Source organism: Labrus mixtus, chromosome 10 (assembly GCF_963584025.1).
Source record: "Labrus mixtus chromosome 10, fLabMix1.1, whole genome shotgun sequence".
NCBI classification, from domain to species: domain Eukaryota; kingdom Metazoa; phylum Chordata; class Actinopteri; order Labriformes; family Labridae; genus Labrus; species Labrus mixtus.
In genome coordinates, this window is record NC_083621.1 from 1,947,414 (window position 1) to 1,969,991 (window position 22,578).

General features: G+C 45.4%; 1 protein-coding gene across 3 annotated transcripts in view; it reads left to right on the forward strand.

The window, feature by feature from the left end:
- fam13b (family with sequence similarity 13 member B) overlaps positions 1 to 22,578 on the forward strand; it is a 70,542-nt gene that overhangs the window by 14,345 nt on the left and 33,619 nt on the right. For all 3 annotated transcript variants that reach the window (XM_061047592.1, XM_061047593.1, XM_061047594.1), the window contains exons 2-7: positions 2,055 to 2,207; positions 3,519 to 3,728; positions 6,983 to 7,195; positions 8,146 to 8,323; positions 8,634 to 8,778; positions 20,198 to 20,325. In XM_061047592.1, coding sequence (XP_060903575.1) covers positions 3,563 to 3,728; positions 6,983 to 7,195; positions 8,146 to 8,323; positions 8,634 to 8,778; positions 20,198 to 20,325 — 830 coding nt within the window. In that variant the 5' untranslated portion in view covers positions 2,055 to 2,207; positions 3,519 to 3,562. The remainder of the gene's footprint in view (positions 1 to 2,054; positions 2,208 to 3,518; positions 3,729 to 6,982; positions 7,196 to 8,145; positions 8,324 to 8,633; positions 8,779 to 20,197; positions 20,326 to 22,578) is intronic.

Below are 22,578 nucleotides of genomic sequence, written 5' to 3' on the forward strand. Positions count from 1 at the left end.
GTTGACTGCGTTGCAGAAGCAGGAGAGAGCACAGCACAACGGGAGCACCACATACACACACACATAGTTAGACATGCACACACACACACAGCCAGCACTGTGCTCCCCCGCTGGCTCCACAGATCCTGTCTTGCCCCTGTTACACCTCTGTTACTACCTCCTAAAATGGTACAGGGGAGAGATCACTTCGTCCCCCCTTTATGCCTTCGGGACATTTAGATTGAAGGCTAAACGTCACCAGATTGTAAGTACCTGGAATAGACAAGAAAGCCTTTTCATTGTATCTGAAATGCTTTAAGCACTGAGATTTCAGCTTTCATGCCACGGTGCAGGATTTTACGTCCTTGTGGTGGTTACAAAAACTCTTTAAAATGATATTTTCTTATTCATCATGTTTGAGAAGCCTTGAGTCCTGCTGGGATTAAGTGTTATAAAAATAGAATTTCTGAAGGATGGCACCAAAGTCTCTATCGATTGAGGTAAGAGGCTGTTTTTTTTGGAGAGAGAGAGAGAGCGACCTGCAGAGACGTTAGAATACATACGGGGAATGTTCAGTGAAAGACATCCCTCCTTCTCATTGACGTAGAGGGGATGCTGTTGACGTAGAGGTGATGCAAAGCGTCTAACTAGGTTGGATGGCTTGTGTAACATGCAGGAAGAGGAGGAATGACAGAAAAGTAAGAGGGGAGGGGGATCTAACAGGCCACACCGACTCTTGCAGAGAAGAAAGAATTGTTCTTGGAGGAGATTGGGTGAAAATCCTGCCAATGTGAAACCAGGTGCATGAGTTCACTTTTGTAGAAATTTCAGAAATTGTTTGGCAGTTTTGTTTTGTGCTCCCATGATTCAAGATGGAATTTAAAGGATGGCTATCACAGAATAGTGGTTATTGATTGATTTATTAATTTTCAACATATACTATTTAAAATATCTTAAACGCAGCCTTACATTGAAGAACTGCATGGACAGAACGCGCCTCACATGGATCCTGCTGAAACTGCCAGTGACACACATACTGAGGTGGCAGCAATTAGCAGGGACACACTTGACACACACACAGATTCAAAGTGACATTTTGTTCGCATCCTACTTCACACGAGCATGCACGGACATGCAAGACACACACCCAGACACAAATACACACACACACAGGCTGGCACAGCTTCCTAGCTTCACCGTAGTCAGTTTAATTATGATGATTAGTCCTGGCCTCCAGCAGACTCTTGGAGAACCCTTCATCTCATGCCTTAAATCTAGAAGATGAGGAAAGAGAGAAGGGAGGACATGCAAATACAAAGGGAGAGAAAAATGAAGGAGGTGGAAAGCAGACCAAGAAGTTTAGAGGAAAATTAAATGCACAAAAAATGACCTTAACTGCCTTAAGCTTCCCTCATCCTGCTTAAGGAGATGCAAAACCTTAAAAGACCGGCAAATTGACGGGCTTTAATTGGTTTTATCATGAAGTTTGTGAAAGTAAAAACAGAAACCGGTAGTCACCCTGTTTCTCTAACTCTAACATGTGTCTCTAGTCTGTCTACAAACCCCCCAATGATGAGAAAAGTCCATCCTCTCCGTCTTCTGCCTGCTCCACTTTTCAGAAAATGTGTGCTCAAACAGGCTGATTGGAGATTTTCCCTTCATGACATCACAAAGGGCAGTAGCCCCTCCCCCAGGTGGGTGACACTCCCACAGCTAGGTGTTTGTTCTGCCCTCTGAGTCTGCCTTCTCACCGTAAACAATAGGACATGGAGCGAGAAAGCCCGAGCCACCCAAGCCCTTCCAGAGAGGGGGCGTGGTCACAGCTCATTTAGATTTAAAGGTACAGACACAGAAACAGCCTGTTCTGAGCAGGGCTGAAATAGAGGGGTTTATAGGTATGATCAAATACAGGATCAGAATGGAAAAGGTTGAAAACTCTAGAGAGGACGACGCAGGGATGACAGCTCTCTCTAATGTTTTGAATTTTGACTGTAGTACCCATTTTAAACACTAGGTGTGACGGTTACATATTGTTCCTTTAACAAACTCTCTTTTTTCTCTCTGTCTCTCCTCAGTGAAGCTAGAAAGGAATCCTGCAAGAGGGATTAGCGGTCCGTCAATGAGGAACTACCGGCTCATCTTCTGCCACAACCTGAAGCAGCCCTAGATGGTTCAGCGGTTCACTGGTCAGAGGAGGAGAGGATAGGACACACTTTCACTGCTACACGGTGAGTACACACAAGGAACAGTGCAAAGACAAAACACACACTCACACACACTTTCTGATTTAGTCTCTTTAAGAAAATACTGACATGCTCTTTGCCATACTCACTCACAGAAACATTTTTATTTTAGTTAATTAATTAGAGTCTCCTTTGCAGATTTATACTAGGCTGAATCATTGCAAAAGTAATTTCCATACACTTTACAAAAAGCGAAGGGTCGGGCGGCTGTGGCTCAGTTGGTAGAGTCGTCGCCTCTCAACCAGACTGGTTTCAAACCTGTTATGAGAGGTCTGAGAGGAAGCCAGAAGAATCTTATCTGACCACACCATCACGCTCTCTCTGTCTGCCTAAGTGTCTTCTGTTAAGACATCTTCCTGCATGTGTTTTTATGTGCGAGATCTTGAAGCATCAAAAAGCTTGTTTTATTCTAAATAAACACTTAGGGATGATCCTTCTCCCTCCTGAGTAAAAGCGACGCCATCTGCCGCCGTTTGGATCCAGATTACTCACCAACCCGCCACCGTCTCCAGAGTCTTAAGGCTGAACTACAAATCGTTGCAAATTCTTGATTTTCTTTGCTTTGCATTGATTTCCATTGATTTCCATTCTGCTGCCCGCGACATCCTCCCCCTTTGCATGAGCGCCAAGGCGAGATGACGACAAAGAACCTTGCTGCAGGGATGGGAATTTATTTTAAGTAGTGACCTTTTGAATGACGATTATGCAACGGATAACAAGACTTTCTCCCAAACTGAATCACGTTTATGTCATTTAAAAACACAAGTCTTAAATCTGTGTTTCCGTATGCATCATCCCGCTAAAATAGATCCTTAATTTGTAAAAGTCAACATTTTAAAACACCAGCTGCTCCTCTAAATACAAACCCTGATTCAGCCAATTATAGAAAGACGTGTGACCGTTATTGTCTGAATCTGATGCTTTAAGAAACAGTTGCATGCACCTGCTGTGATCGTAGGAGAATGGACACAGAGGGGACTAAACCAGTCACTCCTCCTCCACCTGTTCCTCCTCCTCCCCAGAGGACGAGGTGTAAAGGCCTCCTCCTCCTTCTCTACTTTTTTTTTTTAGAAGGGGAGGTTTCAAAGTTGTGCAGCAGAGTCTAAACCAGCTACTCCTGAACGTGTGTGTGTGTGTGTTCCTTTTTGTTTGTTTGTGACCGACAGAGGCAGAGCGTGCACTGATGGCTGTTAAATCACTTGTCACTCCCTGCCCGTGGTTATTCTGTAAAATGACTACATCTCACTTTTTGGTCTTCTTCTTCTTCTCCCCTTTCTTGAATGTTTCCTCCTGAAGACGTGAGGTCTTGGCGGGGCTGTGGTGAGGAGGAGGTGGAGGCCATGAGGAAGAGCGTGTCTCCGTTGCCAGGCAATGAGGGTGGGAGCTCAGCCGGCACCACGCGGGTTTTTGGCGTTCCTTTGGAGGAGGTGACACGCACGCACACAATCAGCGGCCATGAGGTTCCTGCACTGGTGAAGCGCATCGTGGAATACATCGAGGAGCACGGTGAGTGAAAAGAGACGTCATAACTATATCAATGTAGAGTTCCCCTGCGATTTGTGCAGGTGATTGCGCATTACGTCACACTGAATGGGAGAGCAGGAATACGATCACCAACACCATTTTTAGCTCACTTTTATTGCACTTTTGCACATCAATAATTTGAATTCCTCGGTGACCTCTCCCATTTATCATTCCTGAGTTCATACTTCTGAGGTACATCTGATAGCACTCTGTAATGTTTTAGTTTCCCAATAACGCCCCGCTGCTGTTGCCCCGCCGTGACTGCTCTTGCATCACGATAAAAACCAAAATATGTCAGCAGTGGAGATCCAGTTTATGTGATAAGGTGAACTCTGGATGCACCGGCAGACAGCTCCACGGTCCGCTTCCTTCTCCGTTACATAACAGCTCTTGTGAAAACAGAACAGCTCAGCTTGGAGGAGAGTGGGACCTAACAAAAGCCCTGGCCCCAGGTCTTTCCCATATCCACCCCCTTAAAACATTTCCTGTCAAGACTCACAGAGCAGGAACTGCACTGTTACATCATTATCTTCATGAGAGCAGGTTGGCAGTTTGGACATTTTGCTCTGAAAGGTATAAAAAATGAGACGCTTTCACCAGCCAAAGTCAAGTTTTCTTTAAAGAACGGAGTCCTCATAGTGTTACATTCGACTGGCTACACACCATCTTTAGTACCAGTTCTGTTGAGTTTCATTTAATCCCAGTCTCCACCAAGTGCTCGGGGTCAGTTGGGTTTGGTTTGTACAGTACGATACGATACGCATTAATTGGCGTTTCTACTGTCAAACGTTGGGAATGGTACCAAAATAACCAATCTGTACTGTCCTACTTTTTTGCTTCCCTTCTCTTGGGATGCCAAGCGTACCACTCCGACCCTAAAGACTGCAGCTAGACCCACAGCAGTCCCTTGCCGTCCATTGGTCGACATAGCTTCACGTCCTGTGTGACAGTGTTGATAAAGGTCAAACCCAAGACACGCCATGTTTAGATATCCTGTGGATTTTGAGTGAGTTTTAATTTCTCTCTCCAAGAAAGTTTGTCTTCTTCTTGAGCTAAACAGCCTCATGCCGAGAAGAAAGAACACAAAATACTGGATATTCATTGTTGCCATTTTTCTTCTTCTTCGTTGAATTTATTGGTGGTCTACACCTTGTTATGCAGCTATGATGTCACTCAATAAAGTAGCTGACACGGCATCCAGCTAACTCCCACCAAGTAAGTGGCTGTGGAAACACAAGCAAGATCAATGTTAATATACCAAACTGTACTGATCCAAACCGGGCCGCTTGGTGGAAACGGGGCTTTAGCCACACGTCCTCTGCTTGACACAAAACCGTTTTATTCGCTTCTCTTGAACCTGAAAGAAAAAGGGATTATCTCTGACCTCTGCAAAACAACTTTGTGTCGTATATTAGGCAAAACTGCACAATCATGGCAATTCCCATTCATGTAGTTTATTGACTTAGTGTTTGGTCGCTTTACAAACAGCCACCATATAATGAAAAAAAAGCAGTGTTCAGTGAAGTCTACAACGTTCAGTTTCTGTGTCGCTCTTTTAGCTCCGTCTGTTTTCTCTTTGTGGAGTTTGTTCTCCTACTCGCTACAGGACGGTGGTCGAGCTCTCGGCCTGCAGTGAAAGTTGTGAAGCACAGACTCCTAGCTTGCGAGCCCGACTCTGCTGGTCACTCTTTAACTTTAATACAGGACTCTTTCTTTCTCGGTTTTAAAGATTTCAAGGCATCAGGACTATGATGAGCATACAGGATAAGTTTTCATATTACACAAAGTATCATAAGAAGTTTTGGATGGATGATATAAAATGCTCTAGTGTTGTAAAACATAAAAAGTAACACATGAAGAGACACGTTTGACAACAGATGAGCTAGCTTTTCTTGAGTACACAGTTAGGTAACTTTCTTGTAAAACCGGTCAAGTCAGTGGAATTATTTCCAACCACCACTTCACCTCAAGTCCCTTCAAGTGACCAGTGAAGCAGGCTGATGGTATGTGTGTCCTAGGGGCTGCTTGACCATTTGAGGTTATGTAACAACCCCCTCTAATCCTCCCCGGCTTCGCTCCGAGTGCTGCTGCCAGTGCAGAAGTTATTCAGCCAGTGAAAGAGCTTAATCTCTCTCGTCTGATTTGTGTTTGATGTCCCAGGTTTTATAAGAGCAGTCTGATTAAAACAGGAATTCTGCAGATAATCGGGTGTTAGGGTGAGCGCTGAAAATGTGTCGGACCAAAGCTGTGTCATCTCTGACAGAAAGGGCCGACACCGTCTATCAGGGTTTGTCTTCATTGGTTGATGCACAGCTGTGTAACACGCTCGGACAGAAACTGGGAAAAGGGCTTTTAGGTGTTCTGCCCCCTCAGCCTGGAATCTGTGAGCAGAACGACTTTAAACTCAAAGAGCTGGAGTCTTTACAATGAAAGACCTGGAAACAGATCCTACAGGATGTCGATGCTTTTAGCCACTGACTCCCAGATTTGACTCATAGATTTTTATTTTTTATTCTTTAAGATTTACTTTTGGGCTTTTTGTACCTCTAATGGAGAGCTAGGACAGTGGTTTGAGTTGGAAATCAGGGAGAGAAAGTAGGGAACGACATGCGGGAAAGGAGCCACAGGTCGGATTCGAACCTGTGGCCGCCCGCTTGGAGGACTACAGCTTCCATACATGGGGCGAGCGCACTAACCACTGCGCCACCAGCGCCCCTGTTTTTTCTTTTTTTGATGCAGATGTTAGTGTTTTTTTTGTAAATCGTACTTTGTCTCACTTTTTTGTTTTTGCCGCTGCCTGTCTCGGTCAGGTCTCCCTTGGAAAAGAGGTTCCGATTAATCGGTCGGGCTCTAACACAAACATCATGTTGATTTGAATTTGTGTAAATGTGACCAGTAGATGTTAGAGGAGCTGTCAGCGGTAACACACAAACAAAATGCATTACAAGAGCTTGAGGGCACAAACTTACCATGACACCAGATCGACAGATAGCTGGTTATGTAAAGGAGGAAGACGCTGTGCTGTTGGGTTATCCTCTGAATCTCGTAAACACTCAGGGAACACATGGGAGCGACAGCAGTCAGTCAGGCAGTGTTCTGCTGATAACGGAGAAGTTAAGGACACATGTGCGTTTGTAAACACTCGACCTCACAGATGTTGTCATCATAGGAATAAAATACTGGGTGTTTTTTAAAAAATATTTCTAACTTTGACTTCACGCCGTCTGCGTCGACAGGTCATCTGGATCTGGAGGGGCTCTTCCTGGTAAATGGCAACGCAGAGCGCGTGGATTGGCTGCGCCAGCGTTACGACAGTGGAGAAGAGGTGGAGCTAGAGAAGGAGGCGGACCTGGCGTCAGCTGTCAGTCTGCTCCGACTCTTCCTGCAGGAGCTTCCTGAGCCCGTCATCCCGACATCCATACAGGGACACATACTACAGCTGCACCAAGGTGTGTGACAGGGGACTGCTGCTCCGCCGCCGCAGACGCCATTCTTCTTTAATTTTTTTGTTGTTATACACTTTACATTTTACTCTTTGAATGTGTTATATATCATTTTGATCCTCAGTCAGTCATCGAATGAAGCGGTGGGTTAAACCGTGTTCATCAGACAAGCTTACTTTCATAATTCTCCTGCTTTCATATTTGCTCTGTTTCAGTTTCCCCCGTGTCCCCTTCTGACTCGGATTCTCACACAGATAATCTGTTTGAATCCCCTTTTCATTATAATGCTTGTTCTTGTTGCCGCCATGCAGATTACAGCCTTGGGGGGAGGAAGGGTTAGCGTGTCCCGTCATTCATTTCATAAATGTATGACATCTGAAAATGGCTCAACTGTACTCCTGCAAGGATTATCATTTTGTACATTCTTCCTCTCTAATATCACCTGATGTCACTTCTCCCAGAGGATTGTACGCCTTCTGCATGTCAGCTGTGTCTGCATATGTAGCACTGATAAAAAAAATTAAAAAAAGCGTTCTAGTTCAACTGAGAAGGAACAGAAAGGACGTGATGACCTGAAATTCACTCCTCATCACCTCAAAATAATACGGATAAAATGGACTTCTGCTGAAACATTTAGACGTGTTTGTAGTGTTTGAGTTGTAATGGCAATGATGAAAACATGTTGTTTTGCTGCAGCACTGGTGGCCTAGTGGTTATGTCGCATGCCCCATGTACAGAGGTTGTAGTCTTTGAAGCGGGAGGCCCGGGTTCAAATCCGACCTGTGGCTCCTCTTGCATGTCTCTCTGTCTTCCCGATTTCCGACTCAACCGCTAACCTGCCCAAAAAATAAAGACGCACACACAGCCCGAAAAATGAACATAAAAAAAGAACAGCTAGTAAGATTCATTCACTGTAAACTAATCTTAACCCGTGTTGTACTCTTTATCATCTGCAGATTACAGCAATGAAGAGGAGCTGTGCAGAAACCTGAAGTACCTCCTGCAGCAGCTTCCCCAGCTCAACTACGGACTGCTGCGCTTCCTGTGCCGCTTCCTGGCCAGCGTGGCGTCGCTCCAGCAGGAGAGCTGGAACATCGGGACGCTGGCCGCTGTCTTCGGTCCAGACATCTTCCAGTAAGACACCTGTCTTCTGATTACGATGGAGAGTCACAACTACTGCACATAGCAAAGACCATATGAGCTGTCAGGTCGTTTGTAGTTTGAGACAAGAGTTTCCAAAATGGCAACCGCCGTCGTTTGGCTTCAAAATGCCTCCTCATAAAGCGGTGGATGATGTCACTGAGACTTAGTCCATCAATCTTTTTCTACCATAAACACACAGAGACACACTCATAGACACAAACGTCTTTATTCAGCTGTTGTCGTTATTTAACCTTCGACGATAACAAACACGGCGTAATCCTGTCTTCTATCCCGTTTGCAGTCTGTCAACAGAAGCGGAGGACCTTCGAGACCAGGAGTCCGTCAGCAGAGTCCTCGCTGAGCTGCTGGACAACCAGGAGGGCCTGTTCGACTCTGAGGACGATGACGTCTCCACCACCAACGACTACAGCTCCATCAATGAACAGGTACCTGCACGCCGCTGTGTTGTCATGTACTTCATATTACACTGAACGCACAGGATGTAGACTCCACCACCAGGGGGCTCTCAATCAAAACAATAACAAAAGAAGAAGTCGAGGCTAGCGGGGAATCATGGGAGTGATTCTCTCTGCTACTCACCCCCTGAAGAAAACGACCTCCGAGTTGACCGTAGTCATGATGACCGGGTGAAACCGACCTGAGGAAGAGAATATGTTTATAGACGAGCTAATGTATCCGAGTATAATTTACATGACGTGTTTTTATCACAGCAGCTCACGCTTCCTTATGCAGCGGCTCAGACGTAGAATTCAGTGTTTCCATGGCAACGGTTAACCTGTTCGGTCTGTCATGGCGGCTGCCTCATTTGATAGTCCGTTACAGCTTTCTCTGGCTTTGATAACTGTTTGAAATATGAGTTAATGTAAGAACTCAACAACAACAACTAAAATATAAAACATAAATTGAGTCATTTTTTAATAATTTAGATATTTTAGTGTAAACATTCGACATATTAAACTTTTAAGGTGAGGGCAAAACTATCGATAGATAACAATTCAAAGGGCGTCACGCAAGACATCAGAAGCATCACGACCAAAGGAAACAGAAAGATTAAAAAGAGATTATTTAAAAGTTATGATAACAAACCAAAGAGAAGATCAAATAACATTCAGTATATCTTATTTATTCTGTATCTGCTCTGGTGATACAGAAAAATCTAACAAGGCAAGATTTCCTGTTTTCTGAAAGTGAGATTCAAGCCCTTCAAGCTGAGGTTTAGAAATGAAGTGCAGCACGTCAGGCCTCCTCACAACAATACTCAGCTGCTCTTTCTCGTCCAGCTTTTGTTTTGTAATGCCTCATGTTACTGAATAGAAAGTTAAGATATTTCTAGAAGAACCCCACCCAGACACACCCTCAGACACGAGCACACATACCAAACACAATAACTGAAGCTGACTGTATCTTAAACTTTCTTCCCACCACGTGTTGAACTCTACATTCCTCTTGTACCTACTCACCATTTCCCCCTGTTGCCCAGCAACACGACCTCCCCACTGGGCCGAGGATCACGCTGTCAACATTTGAAGTTACAACGACCTGATTGCATTTTGTTATTACAAGATAACACACAAAGTTTTATTCAGAGACAAGCCTTGATTTATATCTCGCGTTGCCTTCCTGCTGTGATTCCACCTTTAAGATTACATTCTCCTTCAGAGCGGAGAAAGATTAGGTTTAAATGTTAAACCGTCATGCTGTAGACCACTTTGGGGAGGGGAGGGGGGGCACATTATCTCACTCTCACTGCAAGAGGTCCAGATTATTACAAACTACAGGATCCTCTCAGTTACACTTCTCTATGCATGCTGCATCATCCTTCATATTTTTAAACCCATCCATCCATTATCTATACTGTTTATCCCAGCTGTCATTGGGTGAGAGGCGGGGTTACATCCTGGACTGTTCACCAGCCAATCACAGGGCTGATATATAGAGACAAGACAACCAGCCACACTCACATTCACACCTACAGACAATTCAGAGTCAGCAGTTAACCTAACGAGCATGTGTTTGGACTGTGGGAGGAAGCCGGAGAACCCGGAGAGAACCCACACATGAACGAGGAGAACATGCAGACTCTACACAGAGAGGCTCCTGACAGACGGGGATTCAAACCAGGAACCTCTTCGCTGTGAGGCGACAGAGCTAACCACTGCAGCACGCCGTGAAGACGCTATTTTTAAACACAAATGCTAATTTTTCTTCTAAATCTAATGAGCTAATTACAGCATTCACACAACTTTTCAGTGTAATGAAAGGAATATGATTTCTGTATATTTTATTTTTCTCAAATGCATTTAGTGATGCTTCAAAAAAAGAGTTTAACAGAAACATTTACAGCCAATTATATCGCCTCATTTTGATTTCACAAAACAAAACAGATTCCAGAGAACAAACAAACTATGATACAAATAGTTCTGAATCTTTGATGTTAGTGCTTGGTGTTGCATTGGCAACTAAGGTTGAGAAACAGATTTGTCATATCCTCTACAATTTAAGGATAATTTGAAATGGACTAGCGGGCCGCATTGAGGAAGGAGGGGGGGGGGTCACATGTTGCCCTGGGGCTGCCAGTTGCCCTCTCCTGCTGTAGACAGTCCGGCATGTGCAGTATCTATTAAATAACATTCAACTGTCTGCTTTAAATCTTTTTGGTTTGGTCTCATAAACCCCTTCCTTTGAGTCCTTTTCTGCTGGCTTGTTACCTTGAGTCCCAGGAGTCGTACTTTGTCGTACTTTCCTTTGAGAGAAACCAAAAAAAGCTCTGGCTTTTGGAAGAGAGTTGATTCGATTGAAGTTTAGCTCAGCAGTGGGCTACAGCGATTTTTTTTACTTTCCTGGTCTCTCTCCTCTCCTCTTGTCTTCAAATATACCGGCTTCATTTTCCTTTATGAATCAGAATATAACATTACTAAGAGACAGAGCGAGGCAGAGCTGCCAGAGAGGAACCAGCAGACGGGGACAGAAAGAAAAATGTGTTAAGACGAATCATCTCTGCATTACTCCATGTGGGTTATGTAAGAGAGAGGGCACCAAGGGTGGGTGGTTTACAGAGGTGGAGGGAGAAGAAGAAGCAGCCAGGACGATGGGGCGACAAGATGGCGAGAGTGCAGAGAAGAAGAAGAAGAAGTGAAGGGGGGGTGGAGGTGGTTAGCGAGGGAGGGGAAGGATAAGAAAAGAAGCTGGTGATGATGTAACCACTCTCACACCTCCAGCCCCTGCTTTCACTGGGGACGGCTCTCTCTGTGCGAACATACCCTCATGAAGGGGACGCTTTCACTGAGGAGACAAACATGCTTCACGCTTGAGTTAAGCTCGCTAAAAGACTTAAGAGCAACTAGGTTAAAAACGCCATAAGTTCAAAATGTCAGAACATATTTAGCTAATTCTTTCCTCTGCAGTTAGAGCAGAGTTCAAACAGCTGTCGTTTAAAGTTAAATTTGTACACATGGATGTGTCTCTCACTAGGTTTTTGTGAAAGTGTTGGAAATGTAGTTCAACAGAAAAGTGGATGAAAGGCGGAGGCAGTGACATAGTCGGTCGTTTTTTGTCCTGGCATGTTCGGGCAGAACCTTGAAACTCCATGATTCGGGCGTGCGTGGCTGTAACGAGGAGTTGTGAAAAGCAGTTTTTTTTTTGGTTTGTTTGTTGGGGGAAACGGGAGTCGTTTCAGTTGAACTTAAGGTGAGAGCGAGACTGTGCTGAGACGTGTTGCAGCGTTGATGGAAACCTGTGGGTGTATTTGTTTGAAGAAGTGTTGCAGAGACAGAGATCTGGACCGAAAGGGAACAACGTTTAAAAATCAGGAAATAAGAACACAATATTTCAGCAGGCTTTGAGCATTCAGAGGAGAGGTCTGCAACCCGAACCTGAGGCCTACAGAACCTGAGGCCTACAGAACCTGAGGCCTACAGAACCTGAGGCCCGACCTCAGGATTTGTTTTTAAATTCATAATTAGAGCTTCGTCTGGCCATGCTTAATGCTTTCTTGGCCTCTCTAAAGTCTGTGCTCCTTGCAGAAGCACTGACCCAAGTCTATGTGACACTCCCCCCTCATCATCATCCTGAGCTGTCACTGAGGTCTTCCACAGTGACACACTGAACTCGATCTGAGCGGACCAAACCCAGAAACTGAAGCGAGCGTGGAGCGGGAGTCACACTCGCACACAAAAGATCAACACAAGCTAACGGTATACTGTGTAGCAGCTGACGGGGGACAGGGTCAGTGAAGCAGCAGGTGGGACAACAAGGAAGCAGTATTAGCAAACTATCGGAATGGGAAAAGCATTCAGACGACTTATAACTATAATTTTAATAGCGTACTTATTAAACTGGCCGGAGAGAACATGCACAGACTCGGGTCTGTTCAGGCTGGATTCTTTGGGCCCGAGTCATGCTCTAATTCAGAGGCTCATGTCATGTTTTATTTTGGAGAACTCGTCCTGATTTGCTCGGGATGCACACCTTGTAAGAAGCATTCTGGTCGTCATCCTGCAGCTTTAGAAAGCAGCACGTTCTGTTCGACTCCCAGCTCTTTGAAATGGAGCAACGCGGCTGTACCAGTGTGTGATGAACATGAAACATAAGCAGATTGTCCCATCATAATAAGCTCTGTGTTTTGGGGCTTTGCTGAACAGAAAACGTGACTTGTAGGCGAGATCAAAGGCTTGTGCTCTCTAAGCCTCTTTCAGATGTTACATAAATGACATTTTAACATTTTTATCCCGTTTCGGAATCAGACTCATTTCTATGTGAACGCAATGACGTGACTCGTCCTCGCTCAGGTCAAGGAGCATTTCTGGGAAACTTTTCTGTGAAAAAATGTGAATGCATGTTGTGATTCTTTAACTATTTAATTACCAGTTAGAGAGGGAGGACGTCTCATACACAAGCAGCACATCCTTCATTTATTTATTGAAGATTTATTTTTGGGATAGAGTCGGACATCAGGGACAGAGAGAGAGAGAGTGGGGGAATGACGTGTGGGGAAGCAGCTACAGGCTGGATTTAGAGATGGGACCGATCCGACCTTATATCGGTATCAGGTCCGATATTTACATATTGGATATCGGACTGACGGTGCCGATCAACGTCACAGATCAAGATGGTTGGTCACTTTAAGCATTCCCAGCTCGCACAGTCTCACTTTGAAGATTTTCAGACTGAACTGGAAGAGGTGCCCACAAATCGTCTCCATGACGACGTTCAGACGAGATGGAACAGCTCCTTCTATATGTGGAAAGTGGATTTGTGCATCTCTAGTTGGGTTTGAACCCAGGCCGCTTGGAGGACTTCAGCCTCTGCACATGGCGCCCAAACCACTCGTCCACCGGGCGCCCCACATTTTTAGTTTTCATTTATTACACTCTGAATAACTCTCCCTGCAAAATGAACTACTGTAGAAAACCCCAAACTTAACTCACCGTCAGTGTGAGCGCGAGCCTGTTTTCTGCAGACACTGTGGTCGTAGTTTGGCGTTGTGAGTGTGTGTGTGTGTGTGTGTGTGTGTGTGTGTGTGTGTGTGTGTGTGAGACAGTCGCAGCGTGTCTCTAACATCATTTTGTGTTGGTGTCGTCTGTCACTTCATGTTTTTCTCCTAACTCCTCGCTCCCTCATCCTGATTTCAAATTCAGAAATCCACAATGTACTCAAACCCGTCTGCTTCACCTTTGATTCAAGAAGTTAGAGGCTCAAAGTGAGTCGAGCTGCATGTTGCCAACTCGTCTGGCCTGCTGACCCCGTGTCGGTCCGACTGTCTGTCTACTTAATCTACTTAAAGTCTCTTAATGGCCGCCTTATTTGTCCACGTCTGTTATGTTAACGTCCCCTCAGCAGATCCGTGAACCAGGATGTGTCCTGTTACTTATTGAAGTGTTTCTGGAGCCGAGCCATGTCTCTGATACCACAGCGTAAAGAAGCCGGACTCTGGACATTAATTAAGATGAGGAGTAATGTTACATGTACCAGACGATGTCATCATGTTCAGCAGCAGCTAAATGTGAGAACATATACACTAACCTCTGAGTGTTATTTAAGCAGGAGGTGATGGTCTAGTTGGACAGTCCATGGGAGGAAAATATTTCTCTGTAGGAGGAGAGATGTAGCATGAACACATAAACCCACAATTCACACTTTTTTCATATACAGCTCTGAAGCTCTGTTGATGTTTTTTTCTTTGCATCTTGTGTGTGATTTGAAGGGAGTATGGATGTCAGAAGAATCTGGTTTTCACACATTTTGAAGGTGAGAGGATGAGAGCCGGATCACACAGCCCACCCACTCGCTGCAGGAACATTAGGCCACAGGGCTTCTCTTCATAAAGGTTCTGCAGGAAGGAAGCAGTTCCAGGCAGAATGAGCAAGAACACAGAGAGAGGACAACATCTCCAAATGTTTGGACCTTTTTTTGGAGCTTATGTTTGGCCTCCTTTAGTGTTTATTTTAAAATACTTTTTTTGCTTTTTGTTTTTGCAGCCTCACTGTCTCCCAGTAGCCTCTGTTAAAATGGAAACAGGTGTTCATTTGAGTTTAATAGCTCTCATCTATTTTTAGTTATGAGCCAAACATATACCCGCTTTTCCACCAGAGGGTTGGTTTAGAGCCAAAGTATTACCAGTTCTTCGTGTTTCGACAGCTAAAGAACTGACTTCTGGGCCAGAAAAACCCCGTTCCAGAGTAGCTCAAACTCCTTGCTGGACTACAAGAAAGAAGCGCTTACAAAAGGGGCTTGGGGGCGGGGTTATTCTCATCAAAGCATCATAGGCAGACTTGCTTGTTGCTTCGTCCGCTGCTTCCCCTATCCGGAGCAGTCAAATAATCTTGATTTTTTGAGGAGCTTAGGTCAGTTTTCTGCATCAGACAGTCTATCAGTGGAAAAACTAACTTCACTTAACGGTTGTTAAACTGGCTGTGAATACATGGCTTGTTCTGTATTTTCCCCCTTGTGCACAGAATCTGTGTAAACAGTGAAACCCTCCAGCTTTACATCAAAGTGTCTTAACAGCACAGCAGCACTCAGACCTTTGCAATCTGCTTCTTCTGTATGGGGTGACGATCTCTTGAGTGTCCCTAGGTTTAAGAATCTCACATCAGAAGGAAGGAGACGTACAAAGCAGCCTTGGAAAACACGGATGGAGGCCACAGTTTGAGACTCGTAATGTCAGCCTCAGTCGGCTGTCATTGTTCTGTGTTCTTGGCCCGGCCATCGGTCCAACTGATGATGTCAGCAGGGCTTGTTGTTTTCTCTGTTTTCCTGTCCGAAACTCCGGATCAGACCGCTAAAACCAGAGCCAAGGCCAAGACCTTTTGTTCCAGGGCTTCTCTCTCTGGCCTGTCTTCTCACCCGCTCTGATACACAAAGATGTACACAGGACAACACAGACGCTTCTGTTACAGGATTAAACATTTGGGGGGTTATGTTTCCACCTCTATGACCTTCTCATCCTTTAAGATATTAGACGTTGGCGTTTGGCGTTTCTCATATCGTACTTGATTATTGGTGTTTTGGGACCTAAGAGTTCTGGGGACTATCCACTAGGGAGTTCCCTGAGAACTACACACCGGGGGGGGGGGAGTTTTTTCTGTCTGCATTTGCACCGCCTTGGTGATGGCCAAAATCCACCTTAAAGGGAAGCAAGCGTTGTATTTTCTCCCTCGCATAAACACTCCTTAACACCTGGACTTTGTTGTCGTCCATTTGTCGGCAGGCTGCACAGTTTTATTTATGGCTGCAAGAGAGAGATAGAGAGGGGGAGATGCACATTAGAGAGAGAGAGAGAGATCCACTGACTGTATGTATGTTCCTCCTGTAAATGCAACGATTGTGTTGCATGTGTCTCATTTTAGAACAGAAGCTTCTCATGTCGTTGTTTCAATATATTTCTGCAGCTGAGGTGATCGTTGGGAGATGTGTCATCATCAAAAAGTCTGCGGTCTGTCTGCCCCGCCCACTCCACCGCCCATGTGTCGAGCCTTTGAAAGAGGGTGATTAAAAAAAAAAAAATGTGCACAGTGGATTTCTCTACATCACGCGCAGAACTTATTTTGTGGAAATGAATTCCCCCTTCACACTTGTAGCCTCCCTGAGAGTAAAAACAAGAGGCTTCTATAAGCTTGATAACGCAGCACAAGAGTCCACTTGTTTGTTTTTTTGTTTTTTTTAACACTCTCAGTAGAGGAGGTGTGAAAGGGCTCTGCGAGGGGGCGTGAGAGGGTGTGGTGTTAAATCGTTCTTTCCCAGCTTTTCTCACCGTTTAGTCATTAAGTTAACATTTTACAGACACCTACATGTCAAAATGCAGATCACCGTGCAGCTCTGCTCTGCTGTGCACCGACGGGGATCTTTATTTATTACTGGAATATTCAATTTGAGAAGCTCAGGTCATGAGGAAAAACAGATAAAACAGAGGACTAAGGCTTTCTGAAAGGAGGCTTCTTTACCTAATCACCACACACACACACACACACACACACACACACACACACACACACACACACACACACACACACACACACACACACACACACACACACACACACACACACACACACACAGAGGAGAGTAGTATGAGTCATCCTCCACAGTCTGCACATGTGACGGTGCAAGAATTTCCCCGACAGCCAATCGGAGCTGAGGGGAAACAGAGGTGTTACCGTAGCAACGACGCAGTGACAGAAGCAGATGGGGCGGCTGCTGAGAAGACGAGGAGGAAGCAGTGTAGAAACGAGGACAAACAAACGAGAGAGAGAGAAAAGACAGTGTCATGGTGACAGCTCTGTTTCATGACCTTTTGACCCTGATAATGTCCGGAGTATTTCTAAAAAGGTTTTTACAGAAAAGTGCGTGAGGAACACCTCGATTTGATTCCCTCTGTGCTCAAACAGTTTCTACACTTTTGTAGAACCCCCCCACCCCCCACCCCCACCCCGAGGATCCACGTTAGAGGCTTGTTTCACATGCTGTCAGCTCCCCGCATCGTAATGACTTACTTCTGTCTTCATGTTTATTACCCCTCCCTCCTCTCTCTCCAGCATCCACCACCCCTCTGATTTATTTTTTTCCTGTCGTCCATCTGCTTTACAGTCAGATTCATTACACTCTGCCCTCTATCCCTCCCCCTCTCCCTCCTCCTCCTCCTCCTCTCCCTCTCCCTCTTCCTCCTCCTCTCCCTCCTCCTCCTCCTCCTCGTCCTCCTCCTCATCCTCATCCTCGTCCTCTTCCTCCTCCTCCTCCTCTTCCTCCTCCTCCTCTTCCTCCTCCTCCCCCTCCTCGTCCTCGTCCTCCTCTTCCTCCTCCTCCTCCTCCTCCTCCTCTTCCTCCTCTCCCTCCTCCTCCTCCTCCTCTTCCTCCCCCTCCTCCTCCTCCTCCTCCTCCTCCTCTTCCTCCTCCTCCTCCTCTTCCTCTTCCTCTTCCTCCTCCTCCTCCTCCTCCCCCTCCTCGTCCTCCTCCTCCTCTTCCTCCTCCTCCTCCTCTTCCTCCTCTTCCTCCTCTCCCTCCTCGTCCTCCTCCTCCTCTTCCTCTCCCTCCTCCTCTTCCTCTTCCTCCTCCTCCTCTTCCTCCCCCTCCTCTTCCTCCTCCTCCTCCTCCCCCTCCTCGTCCTCCTCTCCCTCTCCTCCTCTTCCTCCTCCTCCTCTTCCTCCTCTCCCTCCTCCTCCTCTTCCTCTCCCTCCTCCTCTTCCTCTTCCTCCTCCTCCTCTTCCTCCCCCTCCTCTTCCTCCTCCTCCTCCTCCTCCTCCTCTTCCTCCTCCTCCTCCTCCTCTTCCTCCTCCTCCTCCTCCTCCTCCTCTCCCTCCTGGCTCTCTCTAGGTTTTTTCACTGCCTCTATTTATTACTTTGACCTCTCAGTTTCCCCTAGGGCAGGAGCAGTCTGTAAATATGTGTCCACTTTGTTAATTTAATGTTTGTGAGCTGCTCCTTGTGCCGTCTTTTAGAGGTCACCTGTAATTGTAAGCTTTCGGACTACAGATGAAATGTAGCTGTTGTGCTAATTCCGGCAGACTCACTCTGACGCTCAGCGCTGACATGGTGACAACGTCCTGATTCGATAAATTCAATGAAATGATTTGAAGTTCTCATGCAGACAGTTTAATTTATTTATTTTGCTTTTTCACATTTATTCTGATAGAGCAGGAAACCAGAGAGACAGAGAGAGAGAGAGAGTGGGGAATGTTATTCAAGAAAGGAGCCAACACAGATCGGACTCAAACCCGGGTCGCCCACTTGGAGGACTAAAGGCTTCGTAAAAGGGGGGCCACCTAACAGCTCGGCCACATGCGCCCCACCTTGTGTTTAACTTTCTTAATGTAAACGGAGCCGCTGTGCTGCAGGAGAAATTTCAGACTTTATCTGACAATTGATCAATCGATTCAGACCTCTGAAAACATTTTTCACAGGGTTGTGCCCCCCCCCCCCCCCCCCCTTGTTTGGCCTTCTTTGCGTCATTGCATCTTTTGTAACCATCACTCATGGGTACTTTGTGGAGTCAACATAAAAACGATCACCTAACACCACGTCTCTTCCTCCTAACGATGTGCAAAACCTTCTTGCTCCCCCCCTCGTTTTCTTTTTTTTTTTAAAGGGCGGATTTTTCTATCTGGTTACCATTTCATCTGCAGTGTCAACGCGTAACACGTTAGCTCCGTCTATATTAAGATGTGTTATGAAACAAACAGACATATCTCGTTCCTGACATGTACACACATTCTGCATATACAAACATATCGACACCTTTCTTTGAATTTCTCTCACTGGATATCTTTCCTGCTTCTTCGTGTCCAGGAGGAATTTTTATATTATATGATCTTTGGCATTACGATGTGGAGTTATTAATATCCCGTCCTGAGTTACATCTAATCTGTACACATTCAGAAGGTCAAAGTGAGGTTCAGACTTTACTCAAAGACGGTGTAGGGGCTCACTGAGTTATTTAGAGTTTTGTCAGGATGAATATAATCCTGCTCTGGTTAAATGAACACACTTATGATTATCCTGTTTGCTGGACTTCCTCATGAGGATGTCAAAGGTCAGTGTAAATGAAAGATGCACAAAATGCTTCTAATGCAGCGGGAATCAAACTGTCTCTTTGCCTCCACTTTTAAAAAGAAGGAAAATATAGGATTAGGCCTTTCCCCGACTGACTGTGCGGCTCCAATGCATACCACCAGACCTCGCTTGTCGCCTAGTCTCCCAGCTGCTTGTGGTCGTTCACCTTGGCGCGAACAAGCAGCTGTCAATCACAGCAGAGCGTGCACCAAGAAGGTCAAACACACTTTTTATTTAGGCCAAATTGGTCAAGATTCAGAAACTACATCACAGATATCTCGCACCAAAAGCTTTCAGAATGAGATTTCCTGCAGGACCAAAACTGTGGAACTCTTTGCCCCCAGACATCCCACTATTGGTGTTTTTAAAACTTGCCTTAAGACATATTTAAACTCAATTGCCTTTAATTTTCAGTAACCCGTCAAGCAAAAAAACCCATATCTCTGATAGTCTTGTGTTACACTGGACTTAACTGTCACTTTTTTTATTGTTGTTGTTCTTGTCTTTTACTTTCAGATATGTGCACTTTATGTTGTGTTTAAAGTGCTTTATAAATAAAGTTGAGTTGAGTATAAAAAGGTATATTTTATATTACGCAGAAGCCGCCGTGTTGTTTCCGGTTTGAATGCCGGGGAAAACAGCCTTTTCCTGTCAATCATGAAAACACCACTTTTAGAATGAATTTGTCCGTAACTTAATGTTTTGAGTTCAGCGTCTCCACATTCAACCCTCCTCACATTAAATTAGTAATTTATCTATTTAAGTAACCTTTTGGTGTCCTGTCGTGTTCCCGTCTTTTAGATCACCGAGCTGCTGGATGACGAGAGGTGTGAGGCCGAATGTGAAGAGCTGCCTCAGGACGGAGACGAGGGTCCATCCTCCTCTGACTCACCACAACACACACACACTGACGAAGGCCCCGCAGTCAGGTGAGACATGACCACAAGACCGCTAACGAAATGCTTCATCCGGGGTCATCCCAAGATGATGGTGAAACATTTAGAGAGGTAACGACTTGAGACAAAGCCTGAAGTCAGAGTGATTCGGCTGTTTGCGTTCACACATGCCGCTCCTCAGGAGTTTTTCTGCAAATATGAAAGACAGATATGTTACACATATTATGTTGAAAAAGCTTTAATTAACATCCAAACATTTTCAAAATCTCCTCACAGGTCTTAATCCACTCTTGCATTCTGGCCTGTTGATGTTATGTAGCTGATTACCAAACATGCAGACGCTCACATACACAGGATATAATGCACCTCCTCCCTCCCCTCAGACTGAAGGACCGTAGTTCAACCTCCCCTGCAGGAACATGAAGATATGTGCATAAGTGAAAAGGCTTCAAGGTTGTGCACAGGTGTGATGATGGCGCTTAATGAGAGTAGATCGGTTAAAGAGCGCGTGCGTGCGTGCGTGCGTGCGTGCGTGCGTGTCATGGTCAGCGTCATGCTGCTAGCCGTGTCCTACTGGCCTTTAAGATGATTACAGACAGTAATCCATAATCCACTCACACACTCTCAGTCTCTAACAGTATACACACACACTCTCATGCTCACATGATTTAAACCAGTGGTTCTCAACTGGTGGGTCGGGACCCTTAAGTGGGTCGTGTTGCCGTTTTCAGTGGGTCGTGATTTTTCTCGAAGGAGTTAGCGGTGGGTCCTGAAGCTGGACCAACGACTCAGAACGACCAGCGCATTCAGCATGTTTCTATGTCAGTCACAGTGTCACAGTTTACTTCATTCAAACATTTAAAAACTTTGCTGCCAGGTGCTGTCGCCCTTTTTTAACCCCTGCTGTCCCCGAGTTCAACACACCGTGTAATGACAGATAACAGCGGAGTTCACGTGTGTGCTGTGTGGTGTGTGTCCTCTCTTGGAGGGTGAGATAAGTGGTTTAGTTGTTAATACTCCGTCTGTGGAGCAACACAGAAGGATTCTGTGTGTGTATGTTTGTGTTTTATGGAGGAAGGCTTTACAGTCGGTGGCAGCTGTTGTCCAGAGTGCATGCAAAGCTTTAATCATCACTGATTAAGGTGTGTGTGTGTGTGTGTGTGTGTGTGTGTGTGTGTGTGTGTGTGTGTGTGTGTGTGTGTGTGTGTGTGTGTGTGTGTGTGTGTGTGTGTGTGTGTGTGTGTGTGTGTGTGTGTGTGTGTGTGTGTGTGTGTGTGTGTGTGTGTGTGTGTGTGTGTGTGTGTGTGTGTGTGTGTGTGTGTGTGTGTGTGTGTGTGTGTGTGTGTGTGTGTGTGTGTGTGTGTGTGTGTGTGTGTGTGTGTGTGGGGGGGGGGGGGGGGTGACATGCTGTAAATTATTCAGATTGCACCATGGCAGCCAGGCTGCCTCATGTGATTGGTTTAGTTTGTATTAATTCCCTTTTAACTGAAGGCAGCCTGCAGCCGTGGTCCCTCCTGTTTGACCTTGTTTGATCTTGGTGTCTGGTCTGGGGGATTACGCTTCAGTCCACCACGGCCCAAACCGCAAAACCATCTAAATACCACAGACCCAGAGCTCTAAAGAATACAGCTGTTTCATGTGCTAAATATATCGAGCCCTCTGGTTTGATTTGGAGCCGACAAACATTTAGTCTTATCGCTCCAGTGACAAAGAATATGTTTGCTTTCTTTGTCAGGTGATACTCGACCTGAGCTGCATGCGGCTCTTTTATGTCCTACTTAAAAGGAAACACTTTTTTAAATAAGGAAAACATTGTCAGCAGAATTCATACATGCAAGTCACGTCGATCTATTTTGCTTCACCTCGCTGTGGTAACATTGTTTGACTTATTTAAAATGTCTAGTTTGCCGTCATGAATCTAAACGACCAAAGTTCATGAGGTCACCAAAGGGCTGACAAGCTAGCAAGACTAAAACTGAAAACTTGTCCACACTGATCCCAGTGAAAGAGCGACAGAGGCATCCCTCACCATCACACACAGACTGATCAGAATCATGAAATCATATACTGATGGATGATTAGTGCTCGCCTGTTAAAGTTGTTTTCTGACAAATAAAGACCCGGAAGGAGTGGAAAACCTTGGATATGAACGACATGCCACGACGGTCGACGGTCAGTTTGACCTTAGAGGAGAACTGCCTGATACGGGCATGGAGATCGAAACATCTGCAAAGTTTGCAGTAATGTTGGACAAGAAATAATCAACATATTCATAGCTGATGGCGT